Source organism: Thermobia domestica, chromosome 4, assembly GCF_964235325.1.
Source record: "Thermobia domestica chromosome 4, izTheDome1.hap1.1, whole genome shotgun sequence".
NCBI lineage: Eukaryota > Metazoa > Arthropoda > Insecta > Zygentoma > Lepismatidae > Thermobia > Thermobia domestica.
The window spans coordinates 278636302-278658369 of NC_137457.1; the positions used below are offsets into that span (position 1 = coordinate 278636302).

Here is a 22068-nt window from a genome sequence, read left to right on the forward strand (position 1 = left end):
TTTGCGGAATTTGCACTTTTCCCCCTTGTCCAACCTTGCTGTTTCCCGAACTTCCACCCCTTATATTTCTTGAGCCTATTGCTATGGGCAGCTAATTTTTTGGGAATGCTCATCTCTGTTACAGCTCTTTCAATTGGCATAGGCCACATCTTTCACTGCAACTATCATTTTCGGAAGGTTCCCTTGTAAGTATCGAGCGTGAAGCACGTTAAATTATAAAGCGTGTCTGCACAACATACGAAAGTACATGTTTAATAATGAGTTTAGGCTTAATGTTAAGCTTCAGAATTATATTTGCGTAACGGGGTTAGGTTTTAAACTTAGTTTCTTGGCTGAAAATGAAACTTAGAAGTGGAAAATGGAATGTTTTTCTACAAAAGATAATAATGGAAAAGAATCTCTTAGAGGATTGAGATATACTTCAGTTTAACATTTTTAATTATAACATATTTGGTCTAGGAATTAATTCGTGCGGGTGGACAAGAGATGGCGCAACGAACGGAGCGTCCCACAGTTCCGTGTATCCACACATGTGTTGCAAACCCCTGTCATCGCGTATCGTTCGTAGTATAGGGCAGTGGATTAAAGCGTCAACAACACCAGTTTGTAGTTAAGTGAAGATGGTGCAATTTGTGCCTGATAAAGTGTTTTTGTGGGGTGTCCTGCTGCATTACTTTAACATGCAGAAAAGTGCGACTGAAAGTCATCGTATTTTGGTGGAAGTGTATGGTGATCATGCTTTAGCTGAGCGAACGTGTCAGAAGTGGTTTGCACGGTTTAGAAGTGGTGATTTCGACTTGGCAGACCAAGAGCGAGCTGGACAGCCAAAAAAATTTCAAGACGAAGAATTGACAGCATTGCTCGAGCAGGATTCGTGTCAAACGCAGGAACAACTTGCAGCAGCATTAGGCGTTGATCAAACAACAGTCTCCAAACGCTTGAAAGCCATGGGAATGATTCAAAAGATGTCACATTGGGTTCCACATGAATTGAAAGACAGAGACGTTGAAAGACGAAAAACCATTTGCGAATTGCTGCTTCAACGACAGAGCAGAAAGGGGTTTCTGCATCGAATTATTACGGGTGATGAGAAGTGGATCCATTACGAGAACCCTAAACGAAAAAAGGCCTGGGTGAAACCAGGTGAACCAGGTCCATCACAACCAAAACGAGATATTCACTGTGCAAAGGTTATGCTGTGCATATGGTGGGATATGAAAGGTGTGGTGTACTATGAGCTGCTGCAACCGGGTGAAACTATGAATGGAGAACGTTATCGACGACAATTAATGCGTTTGAAGCAAGCTCTGGCCAGAACACGACCAGAATGGGAGAACAGACATGATAAACTTATTGTTCAACATGATAACGCTCGCCCACATGTCGCAAAACCGGTCAAAACCTATTTAGAAAATGTCGGATGGGAAGTTTTACCCCACCCGCCGTATTCACCAGACGTTGCTCCTTCGGACTACTACTTGTTCGATTGCATGAACAACGATTTGATTGGACAGCGGTTTACTTCTTCAGAAGATATCGAAACATGGGTCTCTGACTGGATCGCTTCCAAGGATGAGGACTTCTTTCGCCACGGAATCCGTACATTGCCTGACAGATGGGCGAAAGTGGTGGCTAGCGATGGACAATATTTTTCTTAAGGTATTTATGTATTTTGTGTTTGTACTACAGCTTCAATGTGTGCGTACCAACCGCACGAATTATTTCCTAGACCAAATATATACGTAATTTTTTGTATTTTTCATATAAACGAAAAGATATACGGCAAGTCTAAATGTTACATTACAGGCATACTTGTATTGCAAAAGCTTTATAAGGTAATACAAGAAAATCACACAATTCTGACTACTACTAGTACTACTACTACAACTATATTATTATTATTATTATTATTATTATTATTATTATTATTATTATTATTATTATTATTATTATTATTATTATTATTATTATTATTATTATCCCTCCTTGCTGTCCAGAGGCTAGTGCGTGTGCCTTTAGTGCACCGGAACTCGTGTTTCCCAATGGCATCATAGTCTTCACAGCCTTCAACGTTTTGAATGCATTACGATGGGTTGAAGTTCACCTTGAATTGTTGATCCAGGCCTCGTATACCCTCGGTGCTGAAAGGGACGCTAAACTCCAAAACAACCATCGTGTATAGTTTATATCCATTGTGATACTCCTGGAGTTTGTATTCTACTTGTCAGGAAGAAATATTCCAGGACGAACACCTATTACAGCTGTATAGATACCTGTATAGGATCTATACCTCAATAAGATAAATGAAAGATATACATGTGTCTTGTTTCTACTTTTAAATTATCATCAACGTCCTATATTATTTCTACTTGTTTCTCTGTGGTTTATGCATGATTTACATCCAAGTTAAATGTTGACATAGTGTTTCTGGATTATATGCTATTAAAAGTTAATTAATTAATAAAGTAAAAATACATTTCTTCTTGACTTTTTGTATAATGAAGCAAAACTTGTTAAATTTAAAGGGGACGCAATGGCTCAGTGGTAGAGCGTTCATCTCCGGAGCATGGGGTCCCTGGTTCGATCCCAGCTCGCGCTGTGTGGACTTTGTGGTGGACAAACACCGTGTTCGTGGGTTTCCTCGGGGTTCTCCCGTTTCCTCCCACTTTCTTCGTTACATCATTTCATTCATTTCTCATAATCACCGTCTCCTTTAGCCTAACCGGCATAACCGTGGGACGTAAAACTCGAAAGATTTCATTTCATTTCATTTGTTATATTTGAGTTGAAATTTGTGGTCTAACTCTCCGGTTATGCTCTTGATGCTAAAGAAGTAGATAATTAGTTGTCCACCTCAAACTCACCTGATCTGGGATTGAATCAGAGACCTCCCCCTTGCGCCAGAGGTGAGCGCTCTACCACTGAGTCATCATGCTCCTGTAAAGATATATATATAGCAAGAAGTATAAACTTTTGTTTTAACTTAGGGGGCCGCGGTAGCTCAGTAGTAGAGCGTTCACCTGTGGTGCATGGGGCCCCTGGCTCGATTCCAGCTCACGCCAAGTGAACTTTGTGGTGGACAAACGCCGTATGCGTGGATTTTCTCGGGGTTCTCCCGTTTCCTCCCACTCTATTCATTCCACCATTTCATTCATTTCTTATCATCACTATCTCCTTTAACATAGCCGGCATAATCGTGGAATATAACACTGAAAGATTTTTTTTTCTTACATATTGAGATTATTCGGTTTTCATATTTGAAATACCTCAAAGTATTTTCTGCTTTGTTAATTACGGTTATAAATAACTAATTAATCAGAGTTTTTTTCTTTATTTTTCCAGAACCTGAGGAAAAGAAAAAGGAAAAGCAGGAAAGAAATACCAGTGGTAAGTTAATATTTTTTTAAAAAGTTCCTATTTTGTAATTGTCTTTGTAGTTAAATGATTAAGCAAATTAATTTTGTAATACTATTAGCGTTTTACGAAAAAAAATTCTCCAATAGATAAATCTTATTCAGCTGAACAAAATAAATATGCTTGAGTGTAATAACTCATGCGTAGTTATCAAGAAGATGTAGAAAAAAAATATTTGTAAACTTTAGAATTGATGACGTATGAGAAACATGTTACTTTTTGAGGTGAAACTGATACTTAAATATATCCTTACTAGTGTTGATTATCCGCTTCGCTGGGTTCAAATAAAATGGCGTCGAAAGTGTCACTGTTCATCTCAGCGACCCCGAAAGCTATGGATTCGGCGCTAATATCGGTCATTTTCGATCATCTTTATATATATATATATATCCCCTTCCCTCTCCCACAAATTGCAGGGCTGATTTTGGATTTAAACTGCATCGGGAATGTCACTGTTCATCCCAACGACCCTGAAAACTGTGGGTCGACATAAATATCGTTCATTTTCGATCATTTTTAAATATCTTCTCCTCTCCCTCCCTTAAGTTGCACCGTCACTACCTCCGGCCCGAACCTCATCTATGTTGAAAATTTGATCGACGGTCTTGTGGCTCAAGAAGTATGAAGTCACAAGTCATGTATCAGTCGATAGGTCACATTAAGTTGCATAAGATAGCATGCTTGAAGGTAAATTCTCATGTGTAATTTTCGAGAAAATAAAAAAAAAAACTATTTAGTTGCTAAAATGTAAAATAATTGAGTTTTTATTTTGCTGGAAAACATATTTTATTTATTTATATACTGTATATGTAGCAAAATATGCTATTAACAAGGAGATTGTTGTTTATTTTTTCTAATGGTAACATACTCATTCTTTACGCTCATGCTATAAAGGTAACCAAGAAAGTTCTCTCGCTTTTTCGTCCACCACCTTTGAACATCGATATGTCACCTAAGACGTACCTGGAAAATCAAAAATAATCCTCATCAGCATCGACGACCTTCTGCCAAAGTTCTGGAAGGCTATGGATTCCATCGCGGTAGAACTTGGTGGGCCATGAAGCGAAGAAGCTATCAAGTGCATTTTACACCTCTACTAAGGATTTGAACTTTCGTCCTCTAAGGTGATTATCCAACGATCGGAACAGGTGATATCGGACAGTGCAATGTCCGTGAAGTATGGCGGATGTAATAGTGTTTTCCATCCAAGGCGTAGAATAGTGTCCCTGGTCATCCTAGCCACGTAGGGCTTAGCGTTATCCTGTAAAAGGATGAACGCTTTGCAATTTAGAAGTGCTGACTCCAGAGTTTTGTTTTTTTCTTGAACACGGCTGAACTGCTGACAGTACAAAGTTGCATTGATGCTCTGACCAGCTGATAGCAGTTGCCGATTCACGATGCCGCGAGCAGTCCACTAAATACACAGGAGGACCTTCTTTTGGTACAGTGCTGGTTTCGGCTGTTTTGGAACCGGTTCATGGGATTCTAACCAATGATGACGAGCCGTGGAGCTTCGTACAATAACCACTTCTCATCACATTATACACCCTGTCCAGAAATGACTCCTTCCTTAGACGAGACAGCAAAGAAACAGGTGTCTGCTCGCGTTGCCTTCTGGCCCGAAGTCACATCATGTGGGATCCATCGACCCGACTTGTAGTTCTTCCCAAGTTGATGAAGTTACTACCGAATGGTTTCTCCACTCATACTGCATTGTAGTCCCAGTTCCTCACATGTCTGACCACTTTTCGCCTCAATTGCTGTCTGAAGATCTTCATTTTGTACATGTGTTGGTCTTCCGGCACGTGGTGCGTCTTCGAGTGTTTCGTCACCATCCTTAAACTTGTTAAACCACCGCTGCACTGTCCGCATATTCAAGACACTCTCACCAAAGGCCTGGCATATCTTCCGCCCCGCTGCAGCTATGTTTGACCCCAGCTTGAACTCGTACAGCATACACGCCCTTACGACGCTCTTTGGAGGTCCCATGCTCACTCTGTCCTTAGGCAAGTTCAGGGTGTAACTGAACTGCCACAACCAGGTAGTATATTGGATATAACCACATCAACAACTTACCTTCGCCTTATCTCCATTCACATTCAATTCACGGTGGGAGGGCCAATTGAACACAGACCTCCACAAAAAGCGATAGAACTTTCTTGGTTACATTTATACTTTATAAGTTTTCTCACACATTTTTACTTAGATGGGTAGAATGTAGGCAGTAGCAAGAACGTGCTTTTTGATTTTTTTTATTTGAATAATAATAGCAATAATAATAATAATAATAATAATAAATGCGTTTCGTTCTTTTATTTAAAGAACTTCTAAAGGTTTGCGATAAAAAGTTTTCGTTCCATTTTATCCCTTTAGAAACCTGAAGATAAAAGTCTTATATTTAAATTTTACTGAGCTTATTACACCTATACTTTCTATACCAATGGTTTTTAGTTGTCTTTCCGCGAAATGGACTTTTACCATTAGCCAAACTTTTACCATCACTATTGGACTTGCTGTGGGATCACCTAAAGGTAATGGTATATGTCGAAAAAGATTAGGGATCTGGAATATTTGGAGCAACGGATACCGGATACGTGTGTAAAGTGACACCTGAGACATTTCTCCTTGTTCATACAGCTTTGGAGACACGTCTGCTGACATGCATAGCGCAGCACCTTGAACAGATTTTGTAACAGGTTATTTGAGTTTCATCATTATTCATCTCTGATTTTAACTTCATAATTACAGTTATGTGAAATATGCTTTCTCTTAAAATTCTTGCCCTGTTTCATGTTTCACATGATCCCCTTCCCATTTAAACTTTTTGAGCGAGTCTCAAAATGGCGGATAGCAAGGTGGCAGTTGTTCAGACGTGCACCATAAAGGTTCCTCCTTAGCCTATCGTGTTCCTACAATTACCAATTCCGGCTGTCTCCACATCAACCTCACCATGGCCGGTCTCTAGCCCATGCTGAGAAAAGGGGAGGAACCCCCTGTGTTATGCCAGTTCACATGCCTTGTGGTGGACTGGTTAACCCTCAGGGGGAGATAGGTGACAGGAGCTGCGTGGGAACACGGATGATTCTTGTTTATCCTGTGGTAAGAGCTAGCAACTTTAATTAGTTGTCAGTGTGTATCAGGATAACAACCTACCGGCGTAGGTGAGGCTTTGGCTATCCTCCGAAATGGGCAACTAGCTTGTGCCATTGGATCCGGGAGAGTACGTGTGACCTCGTCACGTCCTCAGCGAGGTCGGTAGTTTTTAACTGCCGCCCCTACCGGCGGGGGTGAGGCTTCGGCTATCCTCCGAAATGGGCAACTAAGCCGTGCCCTTGGGTCCGGGAGATAAGGCTACGTGATACCCCAGCACGTATGAAAGAGTAGGTAGTTGGTGTGACCAGGGGGCGAATCCAATGCCCTACCGGGAGGATGATGTAGGTACTGCCCTCAAAGAGCGTGTCGTGCGTGCTCTTGGGTCCGGGATGGGTACCTAGTATCCTAACGCACACTCATATACCTTGTCACCAACTGGGTGCAGTATTTACGACCCTACCAAAGGAGCTGCCGCTCCCAAATGGCCATTGTCTTTAAAGGGAGACAGTCTACATCAACCATTTGGTCTGGTAATGTACAGTGTACCTCTACCTACCGTAAATAGAGGAAGTTCCCGTATTGCTTGGACGGGCCTGCTAAGGAAGACACGGCTCTCAAATGACAACGTCTGTTTAACAGACGATTTGCATCAGTCATTGGCTCTGGTAATGTATGGTGTACCTCTACCGTAATTAGAGGAAGTCCCGTATTGCTTGGATAATCGTACCGGGAGGCTAGTGTCAGCTTCTGACACCAAACTCAAATGGTAACACGTACCATAGGATCTGGAATGAGATACGGGAGTATCTCGACGTGTGCATGGTACCTCTACACGCGAAGGCAGTAGCCAGTTGAACGTTAGAGGTAAGCAGGGCCAGGATCGAACAAGCTCCCTCAGGCAAGCCTGGGGCTCCCGAATTTGGTTGGTCTCTGTCGGGATTTGTCATACCGTGGGATTTGATACCTCACGGGAGCCAATCTCAGGAATCTGGGTAACGGTGAGCGTGTGGAGGAGGTCAGCTTGCCTTGAAACGCTCGGGCCACACCTGCAGAGTATGGGAGGACTGGCTCGCTAACAGTCCACCTGCACAAGTAGGTAACTGGTAGGTGGGGCTTCTGCTCTGGTGTGCAGTGGACGTATCCCACTCCCTTAGAGAATAGGGGTTGTACGCTTAGACGTCAAGGTATGGGGACAAATCTTGACAGTGCACATCGTGCACGAAGATACAAAGTCCAGATAGAGGAACTACGGGCCGGGTGCTCATGTTAGTGGTACCGGTACATTAAAGAGGCCGATTGGCCACAGCACGTACCGTCGACGTGCAAAGTGTGGCAGTGGTAGACCACTAACTCTCAATGTCAACAATGCATTCATTTTATAAATTGTGGTAGGGGACTTTTGACTCACCCTGTACAGTCTTAAATTGCATTATTAGAAAAGCATATTTAGAACTAGTTCATTTTATTTTCTGTTTTTTTAGTGCCTTCTTTCCAGCCACGTCAACTTTGTCACGATCATCCTTTGTATATCGATTCAGTTTTTGTGCTTAAGGGTCTGAAGACTTTCGCCAGCAAGTTTCACCAACAAAAGTACGGGTAAGAATATTTTTCTCTTTTGTTTATGGTGTTATATGTCTTAGTTTAACTTTGAAGCCACTCGCCTGAGAAATTGAACCCGAGAGTTTCACATCAAAGGAGAGTACATTTAGTAATTAGCCACAAAGAAGATCAGTATGAATTGTTGTAATAGCATTTTATCTTTTAGTTAGCAAATGCAACGCAAAACTAAGTAATTTGAGTGTCAAGAATTGTGTTAATTTGATAAACATACATGTAAAAGATTGTCATTGTATTTTTAAGTTGCAAACTTCAACTGAGCGAACTTACTAGCTACCTGCTAGGAGTTCGCACAAGTGATCCTGCAACGGTAAATATTTTAGTTCAGGAAACCTTTCCCCTAGCTTTCTATTCTCTACCAAAGTTGTAGCTAAATACAGATAGCTGGCGCCAAAGTCAGGTAACTGTAATATATATATATATATATATATATATATATATATATATATATATAGTGAAAAAGGCATTGATATTCATCTCTAGTTTAAGGAGGTTTCGGGAGTACTGATTTGCTTACTGTACTGTGCGGAAGTCAGTGCGAGAATTTATGGAGGGACGGGGGTCAACTGAAAATTTGCCAAGGTCTGTAAGTTTAATTTTTTTCGTGCAACTATCTCAGAAAACATTGCTCCTATTGAGGTCCTGGTCTTGGAGGACAGAAGGTAAACCGTTGAGGATATCTGTAACCTGACGGGATTCTCTTATTGCATCGTGGAAAGAATTTTGGCAGACTACATGAAGTTGTAAAGGTCGATTTACGATTAGGTCTCTCGACAGCTGGGTGAAGAAAATATGGTCTCTCGGGTAATTAGAATGCTATTTACAGGGTAAGAACTTTGTAATGGTCCCTTATCCATTCTGCTCTCGAAGAACTATCCCAATGACTTCTGTCCATTTTCAAAGCTGAAGGACTCATTGCCAGGCAAACGTTTTCAGTCCAGAAGTGCCCTCGAAAGTGGCATTTTTCAGTGTCTAAAACATACCCCCCCCCCCCGAAAAAAAAATCCCAGACGCTTTTGATAGTGAGATACAAATATTGCAGTGGACTGTAGTAGTAGTTAAAAATTGTGTTGAAAATTGACGGAAATATATAACTCGGAAATTAAACATGACTGTGTTGAGAAAATTAAGTTTTAGAGCTGATATCTCAAAGACATGATTTCCTTCCCCGCTGCTATGATGATGGCACGCATGTCTTTAGTGTATAAGGTCCCGAGTTCGATTTCCTGTAGGAGAATCTTAAAACTTAAACGTATCAAAGTGACTCGGGATTCACTTTAAACTATAGGTCCACGTCTCATATAGGACTCCAAATTTCAACCAATCAACCAATCAAGGACATGATTAATCAGAGATATCTTTATTCATAAAGCTTTACGTGAAAGGCCTAGGCAAATTTTACCCTGCTGTAAGTAACAATAAACGTATAAAAGTTTTTTTTTTAACTCAATGATATGCATGCCTAGTATCTAAAAGTGTCTGCAATAACAAGAAAACTAAGAGTGATAGAAGCATGCGGTTTGCGACAAATAATAGCCCTCAAGAAGTTTTTTTTTATTTATTTTATTTTATTTTATTTATTTATTTATTTTTTGCTTGATTTAGAGAATTTCCACATGTGCTCCACTAGTTGCCCTCAAGACATCCAAGCGATATTCTATTTCCATCCAGGGGGCCGTGGTGGCTCACTGAGAGCGTTCACCTCTGGTGCTTGGTCCCGGGTTCGATCCCAGACCCCGCCAAGTGAACTTTGTGGTGGACAAACACCGTATGCGTGGGTTTCCTCGGGGTTCTCCCGTTTTCTCCCACTTTCTTCATTCCACCATTTCAATCATTTCTCATAATCACCGTCTCCTTTAGCCTAACCGGCATAACCGTGGGACGTAAAACTCAAAGATTTCATTTTTTTCTATTTCCATCCATGTATTACTCAACATTTCAGAAGTCGCTGTGTCTATTGCGATCCTTATCCTGGTTTTGAGTGTTCGAGTATCGTGGACAGGTGTTGCGTAAACCCTGTCTTTAACATAACCCCACAGCAAGAAGTCAAAGAAGGTTATGTCTGGGAATCGTGGTATTGGGCCACAGGAAGAAGTCAATGGGGGTTATCTTTGGGGATTTTGGGGGCCATGGTATTGGGCCATCTCTTCCCATCCATCGGTCACGAAAAGTTTAATCGAGAAATGAACGAACATCTATATTGCAGTATGGAGGAGCCCTCTTAACATCTGCTGTCCAAACTCTCTCCTGAATGTTTGGGCCACGCTGGCTCAGTGGTAGAGTGTTCATCTCTGGTACATGGGGTCCTTGGTTCGATTCCAGCTCGCGCCATGTGAACTTTGTGGTGGACATACACCATGTGCATGGGTTTTCTCGGAGTTCTTCCGTTTCCTCCCACTTCGTTCATTCTACCATTTCATTCATTTCTCATCATCACTATCTCCTTTAGCCTAGCCGGATATCTGTGGGACGTAAAACTTAAAGATTTCATTTTCATTTCTTCTCTCCTGAATGTTTGTTGAACTGTGACGGGAGATTTTGTTTCATGGCCACAACACACACTTCGCTTTCTGCTGTGCTGACGCCATTTTTGAACAAATGACTGTCGCGCTGCGGTCAGCTGCAGTAGATGGCACCACAGGCTGTGGCAAAGTTTTGAAGTATCATACAAGTGATGTTTTCAAACCGCACACTTTTATCATTCTTTGTTTTCTTGTTATATTAATGGTTGTTATCAGGGAGAGACTTTATGTCCACCCTATATTACAACGGTTTCAGATTTTAATTTTTCCCCTTCTGTATGGTTATGTTCTTTAGATATGGAAGAAGGGGAGATGATGTAAGTAGCAGGACAAAATCGTCCAGGGTGTCTACACGTAGTAGTATTTCAAGGGAGATAACTCGAATTGACATGAATGATTATTGGGGTAGATTCCTTAAGATCTTCTCACGAAACCAAGAAAAGTTGTGGGATGGTCTTCTCCATGGTTTGGACAAGTACTACGTTATACTGCAAGGTTAGTTAATTGATTATTTGTATTTCATGACCTTTTCAGACTTCCAAACTACGCTACACATAACGCTACGGAAAATCTTATAGAAATACTGTATATCAGCCTTTCTTTTTGTCAAAAGGTATTTGAGTAAAAACGGTAACAGATAGCGAGAAGCGGATTTTTGGAATCGATTCAGTGTTCCAAAGTAGTTGCATGTGGCAGAGTAGGTTGGTCAATTTATTTATACTGAGATCTTAAAAATCTATATAGGGTGTGAGGCGAAACAATTTACACTAGTTCGATTCTATGGCTGGGTAGCCAACTTGAAACGTAATATTTTTCGTAATTAAATTCTAACTGGTATCGCCAGCTTGAAACGTCAGGTTTTACGTTACTCAAGATTCTGAACTGGGTGCCAACTTGAGGCGAAACACTCCTAGGCTAAGGGAAGCCAACTTGAAAAGTAACAATTTACCTTAACTTGTATTCATAACTGACGTCAGGGGAAAGGAAAGAAGGAAAAAAAAAATTGGGTCGCCGATAAAATTTCCTTTCTTACGCTATAGTTTATAGACCAGTATGCACAACGCTATTCAACTCCAGACTCTTGCACACTAATGGCATCGTAGACAATGAGGAAGAAGAAGAAAAAAGAAAAAAAATCATTTCAAAACAACACCACATACCTTGCAACTCTGTTTATTTAACTTTCTGATAATAATGTATAATATTGAGACTCTCATAAACATTCATGATCATGGATAGCTAGACTCAATTATCCAAAAAAAAAAAAATTAAAAAAAATCATCTGTATTCAGTATTAAAGAATTCCACAAACTTCTAACGCCAACACAACTCAAAGATGGGTTACAACAAGGTTTAAACAGTACCCTTAATAACAGTGAGAGAGTTGTTTACTTTTATTTCAACTAAACATTAGCACAAGATCCTCGGTAGGCTACTTCACAGAGAGGAAATTACCAATTACATTACTGCTCGTAAACATCTCATTGCAGAGAGAGAGTAGACCTACGGCTGTGTCGATTGACCTTCCCCCTTTTAGTACATAACATCTCCACTTCGTCCGCACCCAGCTGTTTGGAGGGCATTTCCCTCAACATAATTTACATTCAACAGCGGCGGTAATAACAATACACACTGTAGGAACATTATGGGAAGTACAAGACCAGCCAATGAAATTAGACTCAACTCCTGACACTATCGCATCGAAGTACGAGCGGTATCGTATACCCACCGTCTTGGCGAGCCTCACTGAACTAGTGAGCAGCATTATAGCTAAAACATAACATGAAGACAACTCGAGGATTTACACAAAATTTGTAGTGCGGCGACTTAATACTTGAATTGTGAACTATATATATGTATATATATATATTAATAGACAATACGGAATGTCCGCTACTGGGCAGACATGAGCTAGCCATCACTAATCTATCTTTACTTTGTCAAACGAAGTACTTAAGAAAATAGACAATACGGAATGCCCGCTACTGGACGAACATGAGCTAGATGGTAGTGAATGATACATTATATGCCTAGACAACTCTGGGAAATGATTTTATTCAAAGCAAGAAAGAAACGGTGTTGATATCAGACTACCCCGCCGGCGTATGATTCGACTTACTGGATAGAGACTCACTTTCGTTTACACGGACATGTTACTGACAAGACTCACTTTAGACAATATTATAGACATTGTGAATTGACGCAGATAATATGTAAATACACTGAAGAACCAAGAATTTTATAAATGTATATTATTGTTTGCTTATAAACGATCTGTAGCAATAAAATGAACACACGAAGATAATAATATGACATTAGATATTGTGATCAAAAGCGACTTGAACGAATGTATGAACGGCGGACAAATTTCTTTCACAACTTCCTGGACGACATCGGTTTCTTCACAGGACGGAATAAAGAATAGTAAACATAGTTACCTGGAAACAGTGACCAAAGCTCACCCGACCTTATTCCCACTCTACGAGTAGGAATACTGCAGAAACATTGTGGAACAATGTCCTAGGGCGGCAATCGGTCCCGACGACTTCTCCAACATCCCACCATATAGCAGTCATAACCATGACTTCGGCGCAGGTTGACCAAAGGATGACACCTCCTTAGTTAATGCCAAGTAAGCACATTTCACCGCTACTTTCACCAGATGGACAGAAGTTCGCTGCAAAGCTGCCGCAACACTGTTGGTGAGTGAATAGGCAACAAATCACTTAAGAAACTTCAACAAAAATGGAGGAGGACCGTTTGTCCATTAGCAGTCCAGGAACGTTTAATTCCTCAGAAACGGGTATGACCAATAACCAGTGACATAGGACGGAGTCCCTTATTAAGGAATCTGATGACACAGAATCACTACGTCAAAGGACGAGGCTACGCACGACTAAATGTAGTCCTAGAGACGAACTTGGAAAGATCACTGAACTTCAACTCTCATCACAGCAGTGATTAGCAAGTATTACACCAATCCCAGTAATACGTCAGACACACACACGCTGAGCAGGTTTAAATGAATTCCTTATAATCCACTACATGTTCACTTCTCCAACACACACTGCTCGACCGCAGCAATGCTTAAGAGGGCATTAATAATAAAAAGGACGAACGCTGACTGCACAATTCGCTGTAAATTTATGTCCAAAGACATGGACAAATTATGCTTCTCACTAAACTTCCGCCATGTTTCGTTACAAAGAAGCTAAGACAAGATGGGGGGGGGGCGCTCCGCAGCCCGCTCGCTCCTGATTGGTCGTTCCATACTGCGCATCAGAGCATAGTATGGAAACGACAACTTTAACAATAGAATAGATATAACTAAGTGGGAATAAAAATTATATAAATAAACGTTTATATATGTATGTTTATAATTAATCCCTCTGTTTAAACGAAACACGAAAATTCACATTAATTTAAACAGTCAGAGCTATTCCCAAAAGCCGCTCAACGCAAAACATAGACATACAAAGAAAAGTAGCACACTATAGCTACACACACTGGTCCAATAGCCGACCATCTTGAATCCTTCATGAGAATCGAGAATTGAGAAAATATAGAAAGAAATAACATTAACTAAGAGCTGATTAAATATTTCCACAAATAATCTCTTTGAGAAAATGTAACGCTCAAAGAGGAACGTTACAGGTGTTTCAAAATAACACCGACAACGTTTGGGAGGTGATTCCTGACACCAAGAAAAGGCAAAAAGTAAACCTAGGTGCACAAATGCGTCCTTCCGGAGTTATAGGCTGCCAAAAACATTTAAAAAAAATGAACTTTAAAGGTCCATACCTCTAACACTATGGAGCCTACCGTAGTTGGTTCAAGACTTCACTTAGGAACTAATATGTGCCCTATCCAAAAATCCGTGTTTCAGAATCATAAAATGCTCACGCAACAATTTTTATACAGGGAGTTTGGCTACGGGCATATAATTTGAAATACTCATCGACTTCCTCTATAAAAATTTTTGCGGAAGTACCGCAGGTTTCTAAAACATAGATATTTGGATAGGGCACATACTAGTTCCTAAGTGAAGTCTTGACCCGACTATATCAACCTTGGGAATCATAGAAAAGTTTTGCAATCTTATGTTACTTGTGGAAATCTCTTATGATAAATAGAATCTTTAGGCAAACCAAGTCATCGTAATAAGAAATGCTTAATTCTTCTTGCAGTCCGACCGAACAAAATAATCTTAATTAGTTTAAACCAATTCAAAGCAACTGACAATATAAATAATTGTACTATACGGCAAAGTCAGTGATTAAATATCATCTTAACTTAGAAGATAATTTATCTTAACTATCTAGATTTTAAGTAATTTTTAGATAAAAATGTAACAAAAAGAACATTTTTACTAGAATACCAGTAAACACAAATGAAGCCCTTTCCCCGAAACAATTTTCAACATCCCTTAATGGAGTTTCGTCTGTTGTATGTATATTAAACTTGTTTAGTACTTCCCAGCTTGCGCCGTGTGGACTTTGTGGTGGACAAACACCGTGCTCGTGGGTTTTCTCGGGGTTCTCTCCTTTCCTCCCACCTTCTTCATTCCACCATTTCATTCATTACTCATCATCACCGTCTCCTTTAGCCTAACCGACATAAGCGTGGGACGTAAAACTAAAAGATTTCATTTCATTTATTTAGTACTTAAAGCAAATGGTGTATAGATTCCGGAGATTGAATGCCGCATTCACAAAAGCTGTTCATTGGCTTTTGTCCTTAACCAACTAGCTCCTGTTTCTACATTATGTTCCTATTTCTTCGAGATCTTCTCAATATTGTTTTCCCATCTGTACCTAGATCTTCATAATGGTTCTGTTTCTGATTGGGTTTCCAGTTTCCATCCTACTTTCTTCCATTTTGGGTACATGACCTGCCCACCTTGAGCTTCCTGAACTTATTGATCTTAACAATGTTAGATAAATAGTATAAATTATGTAGTTTCTTGCTATGAATTCCCCACCATTCCTCATTCCAGGCACATTTGGTTGAATATTTGCCTCAAGATTTTATTCTCAAATGCTTTCAGTCTGCATTTTTCCTTGAAAGTAAGCGACCCTGTTTCGCAGCTCTATAGCACAACAGATAATTATCGTTTTATATGTTTTAAATTATATGTGTTAACACGTTAAAATAAGTACAACAATTGAGATTAATCATCCACTTTGTATTGTCATTTTCTGATGGTGAATTCACAGAGTTGCAAATTTATTACTAAACTATTACATAACAGTGGACTTTCATAAATAATTTTCGTTTCCTTCTGAATAGCTTATTGGTAAATTTCCTAGAACCCGTGATTATAACTTCACGAACTTTCAAGATCTATGTTTCACTGCAAATAAAAAGCAGCTCTACCCCAGAAAAGGTCATGGACCCACCCTAAAAAATAACTTACTGGCTACAACGTTGATTCAAGTATACGTGCCTGTGAAATAAAAGTGTATCAATGAGGACGCGCTGCCTTACTTTTTGAATCATTATTATCCCATAATTGCAAATTTAGGTATCTATCTGTTATTTTTAAACTTAATTTATTACGTAATTTGTAACATTAATTGAATTAAATTGCATATATTGTATCATACAATATTGTGTGTATTACATCTTATAATATCCACTCGTAAGTAGAGTATCTGCGAATGACAAACTAAATCAGAGATTGTGACCTTATATATCAACTGCTTGTGTCCAAGAAACTAATTGTAGTTGCTCTTCTGGCTAAAAAATATTTAATACTTTTCTTTGTATTTTAGAGAGGCATGAGCTAAATATTGAAACAGCAAAGTTACGGAGACAGAATGCAGAACTGAGGAAACTTCTGCATCACTATATATCATCTAAGGTAAGTGAATTCAATTGCTTTTTTATAAAAGTGGACACGAAATTTAGCGTTGGGCGTGAGAAGAAATGAATGAGATTTCATCGTTCTTATTTTCGGAATCAATCTAGTAAATATGTACGTAGTGAAACTTTCGAGTAGTGAATGAGAAAAAAATTCCTTTATAACTATATTGGTTAACTCTAATGTGGTAAAGTTAAATATTTTCTTCCGACCGTAGGTTTTCTGTCTCACAATACTTCTATTGGAACCTTCTATCATTTGTACAAATTTGAGGCAAGAGGTTAGACACACCTTGTATATGTATATTTGTATACAAAAAGTAACTCATCGTCTTTCGGAATTACACAAAAGCCTGTTTACATTTCGTGTACTGAGTAGAATGTATTATCTAATATTAATTTGCACACTAAATTGGCAAGAAACAAATCATTTAAATAGCCAAGCAGTTTATTATACAATTTTACACCCATATTGTTTTTCTGTATAAAGATGTTTTGATAGTTGTGATTATCGGTTTCCTTGTAATATTATTCAAGTGATTCCATGTAATTTTAAGCAGTTTAGGAAATGTTATCGTATTAAATGATTCAATTAGTTTCTTTTACGTGGTTGTTTCGGTGAATTTGTAAAGATTCTTATGACATGTTTTTGTTTTCGAATGTATTCTAGACCTATGACTAAGATCCCGTGAAGACAATTCCGTATTTTGTATGAGAATAGAATATGACTTTAAATCAGTGGCATGTGGAGGTGTTGCCGATCGGAAAACAGGTCATGAATAGTAATATACTCTGACATTATCAAGTACAAGGTAATATTAGCATGCATTTAACATGGGAACATTATGTTCATGAGTTTTATCGAGACTCTCCCGTTTCCTCTTATATTATTTTTCCACAAAGTCTTTCATAATCATCCATCCTCTTTAGCAGAAATGATTTAATCGTGGGACATTAAAGACTTAATTTCATTTTTACACGTGCTCGGCCAATATTACGGCTGCTTGATTTCTATTAACATGTGTGAATCATGGAAATCATGTTTCCGTGTGTGACAGTGTTCAAAATTGCCATGCCTGTTGTTTTGTGAAGTAATATTTCAGCAAAGGGAGAACTGAAAATGTCATTCCTTATTTCATTAAACATTTTCTCTGCTACAGAGCTGCTCTTAGATCATTTTGAATTCTATTAAAGTTCTGGTAAACGTAATCACATTTAACAGTTTGCAAATTTCTTACGATCAAACTCAGCAGGTCAATGTTATTCCTCTCGTACATTGACCTACTATTTTTTTATGTTCTAGGTTCCAATCCCAGGTTAGCTAAAGAAATCCTTTGGCACTAATCAGACATTCTCTTTTTCTGTTTGTTTTTACATTTTCATTAGTTGTTGATAAATTGCTTGAGTGTCATTCCTTGTGTAATTGAATGTTTTTATGCAGTACTTGGATGGAAATAGTTTTGGACTATTCATGACACCCACTCTTTACATAAAAAATGATCACTGATTTTTAAGATAGTAGTAGAAAATGGATCGATCTGGCTCAACCTAGGACAACTCACAAGCCCCTGGGAAAATGACCACCGTACACCGTGAGCCCACGGTCTTTTACGACCTCCATTTTAGGGGTGAATTTATTCCCTTTTATGAGCACTTTTTAGGGGGTGTATTCGTTCTCTTTTACGAGCACATTTTTAGGGGGTGTACTCGTTCCCTTTTATGAGCATATTTTCCAACCCTTATTTTAACATAGCAGAAATTACACTGAGATTACGAACACATAGAAGAGCAGATAACACATAACACTACGTAACACACAGCAGAACAGATAACACATTAGAGTACGTAACATAACAAGGGTGTACTCGTTCTCTTTTATGAGCATATTTTCCAACCCGTATTTTAACATAGCAAAAATTACACTGAGATTATGAACACACAGCAGATACATAAGGCTACGTAACACACAGCAGAACAAATAACACATAAGAATACGTAACATAACAAGGGTGAACTCGTTCCCTTTTATGAGCATATTTTCCAACCCCTATTTTAACATAGCAGAAATTACATAGCACAGCTAATAAAAGAGCCTGGCTTATTTTCCAACCCCTATTTTAACATAGCAGAAATTACACTGAGACTATGTAACACACAACATCCTCCATTTTAGTGGTGTACTCGTTCCCTTTTCCAACCCCTATTTGAACATAGTAGAAATTACATAAAACTAAGACAATAATGAGGTTGTATTCGTTCCATCGAAGATTAAACATAGTCCATTTTAAAGGGTGAACTCGTTCTCTTTCTTTTACGAGCACTTTTTAAGGGGTGATCTCGTTCTCCAACCCCTATTTTAACATAGCATAGAATACACTGAGACTATGAACATACAGCAGAACAGATAATACATAGCACAGCTAATAAAAGAACATGGCTTATTTTCCAACAACACATAGCAGACATAAGACTACGGGGGGTGTACTCGTTCTCATTTTTCAACCCTTATTTGAACATAACAGATAATACATTCGAACCCTATAGCAAAGATTCTTTTAAGGAGTGAACTTGTTCTAACCTATATTTGAACATAGCAGAGATTATTTAAAGATTGTAGAGGAATGCAAACTTCCGTGTTTTGTTATCAGTTACATAATAACTTCCGCCATATGTAGATAATTCTCATTACGTCATTCATTCGGATTTTAAAAACATTCAGCTAGTTTTCTCTTTAACAGACAATAACTTGTCATTCAACGATAGGAATCCCTGAACGTAATGTAATCAATCACAAAGGTATAAAAAAAGCATGACTCATACCTATTGCGCAATATGACGTAATGCGATCACACAGGTATAAAAGACTGACCGACATGTTTTTTTGTAATCACTTCCTGTTTGGTGTTTAAAGCGTAAAGTTCAGATATTTTTTGTGTGTGTGGTTTATTATTAGTGTGGTTTTGTTTTCTTTTGTAAGTAAGACATTTTATAATAATAATATTATATTATAAAAACTCACTTCAGAATTATTATAGTAACTTTGAGTTAGTTTAAAAAAAATGGTAACAAAAAAGGTTAAATCAAATACTATCAATTCACCAACTGATACTCTATTTAATAATAATTTTAAAAAAATCATTTTAAAATGTGATACTGATTTAAATGAGGATAGTGGATGTTTTTTAAATAATAAAAGAAAAGACTGTTTAGATATATTAAAACAGGAACAAACTAACACATCTTTTAAAGTAAATTTTTCTTTGGCTACAACTTTTGTAAAACCAGTAGATTTAGAAACATGTAGATTCTTTGTAAATAGTGGTAACGAAATTATTTTACCGAGTACAGATGTGAATTCTATAATAGAAAAACTATTTAATACAATTTTAGTTGAACAAGAAAATAGAGCAATTAAGAAATCAGGGTGGCCTTTATGTTCTGAACCAAACCATCACTTAAAATTAAAATCAGTAAATATAATCCTCTGTCAGCTTCTTCTTTTATAAAATTACCTCAATGGATTTTATCCAAAAATGTGTTATAAATATTCAAAATAATGATAATAGATGTTTTATGTACTGCATTCTAGCTGCGTTGCATCCAGTAAAAGAACAACCAAATCGTGTAAATAATTACATACAATATATTAATACTTTATTACCATTATTTGAAAAAACTAATATAAAATTTCCAGTCGAAATAGAACACAAGCAAATTTGAACATATGTATAATTCTGTATTTACTAAGGAACAAATTTCCGTTAATATATATGGCATTGATTATGATAATGAAACTATTTTCCCGTTACGTATAAAGGAAAGCACATGTGTAGATAAACGTATAGATTTACTGTATTGTGAAGAAAATTGCAACAGTCATTATTGTCTTATTAAAAATCTCAATGCGTTATTAAAAAGTCATAAAGAGAAAACTTATGTAAAATTGCCTCAATGGATTTCGTCCACAAAATGTGTTTTAAATATTCAAAATAACGATAATAGAAGTTTTATGTATAGTATTCTAGCTGCGTTGCATCCCACAAAAGATAATCCATATCGTGTGAATAATTACATACAATATATTAATACTTTATTACCATTATTTGAAAAAACGAATATAAAATTTCCAGTCGAAATAGCACACATAAGCAAATTTGAACATATGTATAATTCTGTATTTACTAAGGAACAAATTTCTATTAATATATATGGCATTAATTATGATAATGAAACTATTTTTCCGTTACGTATAAGCGAAAACACAGCTGTAGGTAAACATATTGATTTATTATATTTAAACTCTCATTATTGTTTAATTACAAATTTAAATGGTTTAGTCAGACATCAGTTAGGTACTCATCAAACATTTATTTGTAGACGATGTTTAGTATCTTTTTATAACAAATCAAAATTAGATGAACATGACAAACTATGTAAAGAACACACTCCAACCAAAATTAACATGCCGAAACAAGGAGAAGTTTTAAAATTTCGAAATTTGAAATTGTTATTACAGAATGATGTGATAATAGTTGCAGATTTTGAAAGTTTATTAAAACCTATAAATAAACAAAGTGGATCTCATACAATACAAATTCAGCAACATATACCATGCAGTTTTGGTTATATTGTATGTTGGAGTAACAACTATATGAAATCAGATTTAGTTATTTATCGGGGAGAAAATGTATCGATGAAGTTTATGTCTGCTATGGAGAATGAATTAAGAAAAATCATAAACATATTAGATCAACAAAAACCATTAATACCATTAAATAGTTCTCAGTTACAGGAGTTTAATCTATCCACTGAATGCTCAGTTTGTGATAGTAAATATACGAGTAACAATAGAAAAGTTAAACATCATAACCATTTAACTGGTCAGTATATTGCCACGGTGTGCAACAGTTGCAATTTACAAATTAAACGTCAAAGTAATTTTATCCCTGTCTTCTTCCATAATTTGTCTGGGTATGATGCACATTTATTTGTGAAAGAATTAGGTTGCACCCCTGGAAATATTTCGGTAATTGCTAAAAACACTGAGAAATACATAACATTCTCTAAATATTTTAATTTTAATGGTAGACCTATCGAGTTACGTTTTGTAGACTTATTTAAATTCCTGCCGTATAGTCTCGAAAATTTGGTGTCGAAATTAAAACCTGAGCATTTTGTCTATACAAAGCAATATTTTTCTGATGATAAGTTTCCTTTAATTCTTCGTAAGGGAATTTATTTTTATGAATACATAACGAATTTAGATACATTTAATGAAATTGAATTTCCTGAAAGAGAGGCATTTAATAGCAAATTGAATGGAACACAAATTTCCGAGACTGATTATCAATATGCAAAACTGATTTGGCGTGTGTTTAAATTTGAAAATTTAGGGGACTACCACGATCTATATTTAAAATGTGATGTACTTCTCACAGCAGATGTGTTAGAGAATTTTAGAAAGACATGTTTAAATGCTTTTTGCATTGATCCGATTAATTGTTTTACTGCACCTGGGTTGGCATGGCAAGCCATGTTATATAGAACAAAATTGAAATTC

At 37.6% G+C, this 22068-nt stretch overlaps 1 protein-coding gene across 4 annotated transcripts in view; it reads left to right on the plus strand.

Moving 5' to 3' along the window:
* LOC145684084 (dynein regulatory complex protein 1) overlaps positions 1–22068 on the plus strand; it is a 110936-nt gene that overhangs the window by 76473 nt on the left and 12395 nt on the right. For 2 of the 4 annotated variants that reach the window (XM_081755963.1, XM_081755965.1), the window contains 4 exons: positions 3343–3387; positions 7989–8103; positions 10942–11141; positions 16421–16509. In XM_081755963.1, coding sequence (XP_081612089.1) covers positions 3343–3387; positions 7989–8103; positions 10942–11141; positions 16421–16509 — 449 coding nt within the window. The remainder of the gene's footprint in view (positions 1–3342; positions 3388–7988; positions 8104–10941; positions 11142–16420; positions 16510–22068) is intronic. The other 2 variants (XM_081755964.1, XR_014131245.1) reach the window with 2 other exon arrangements.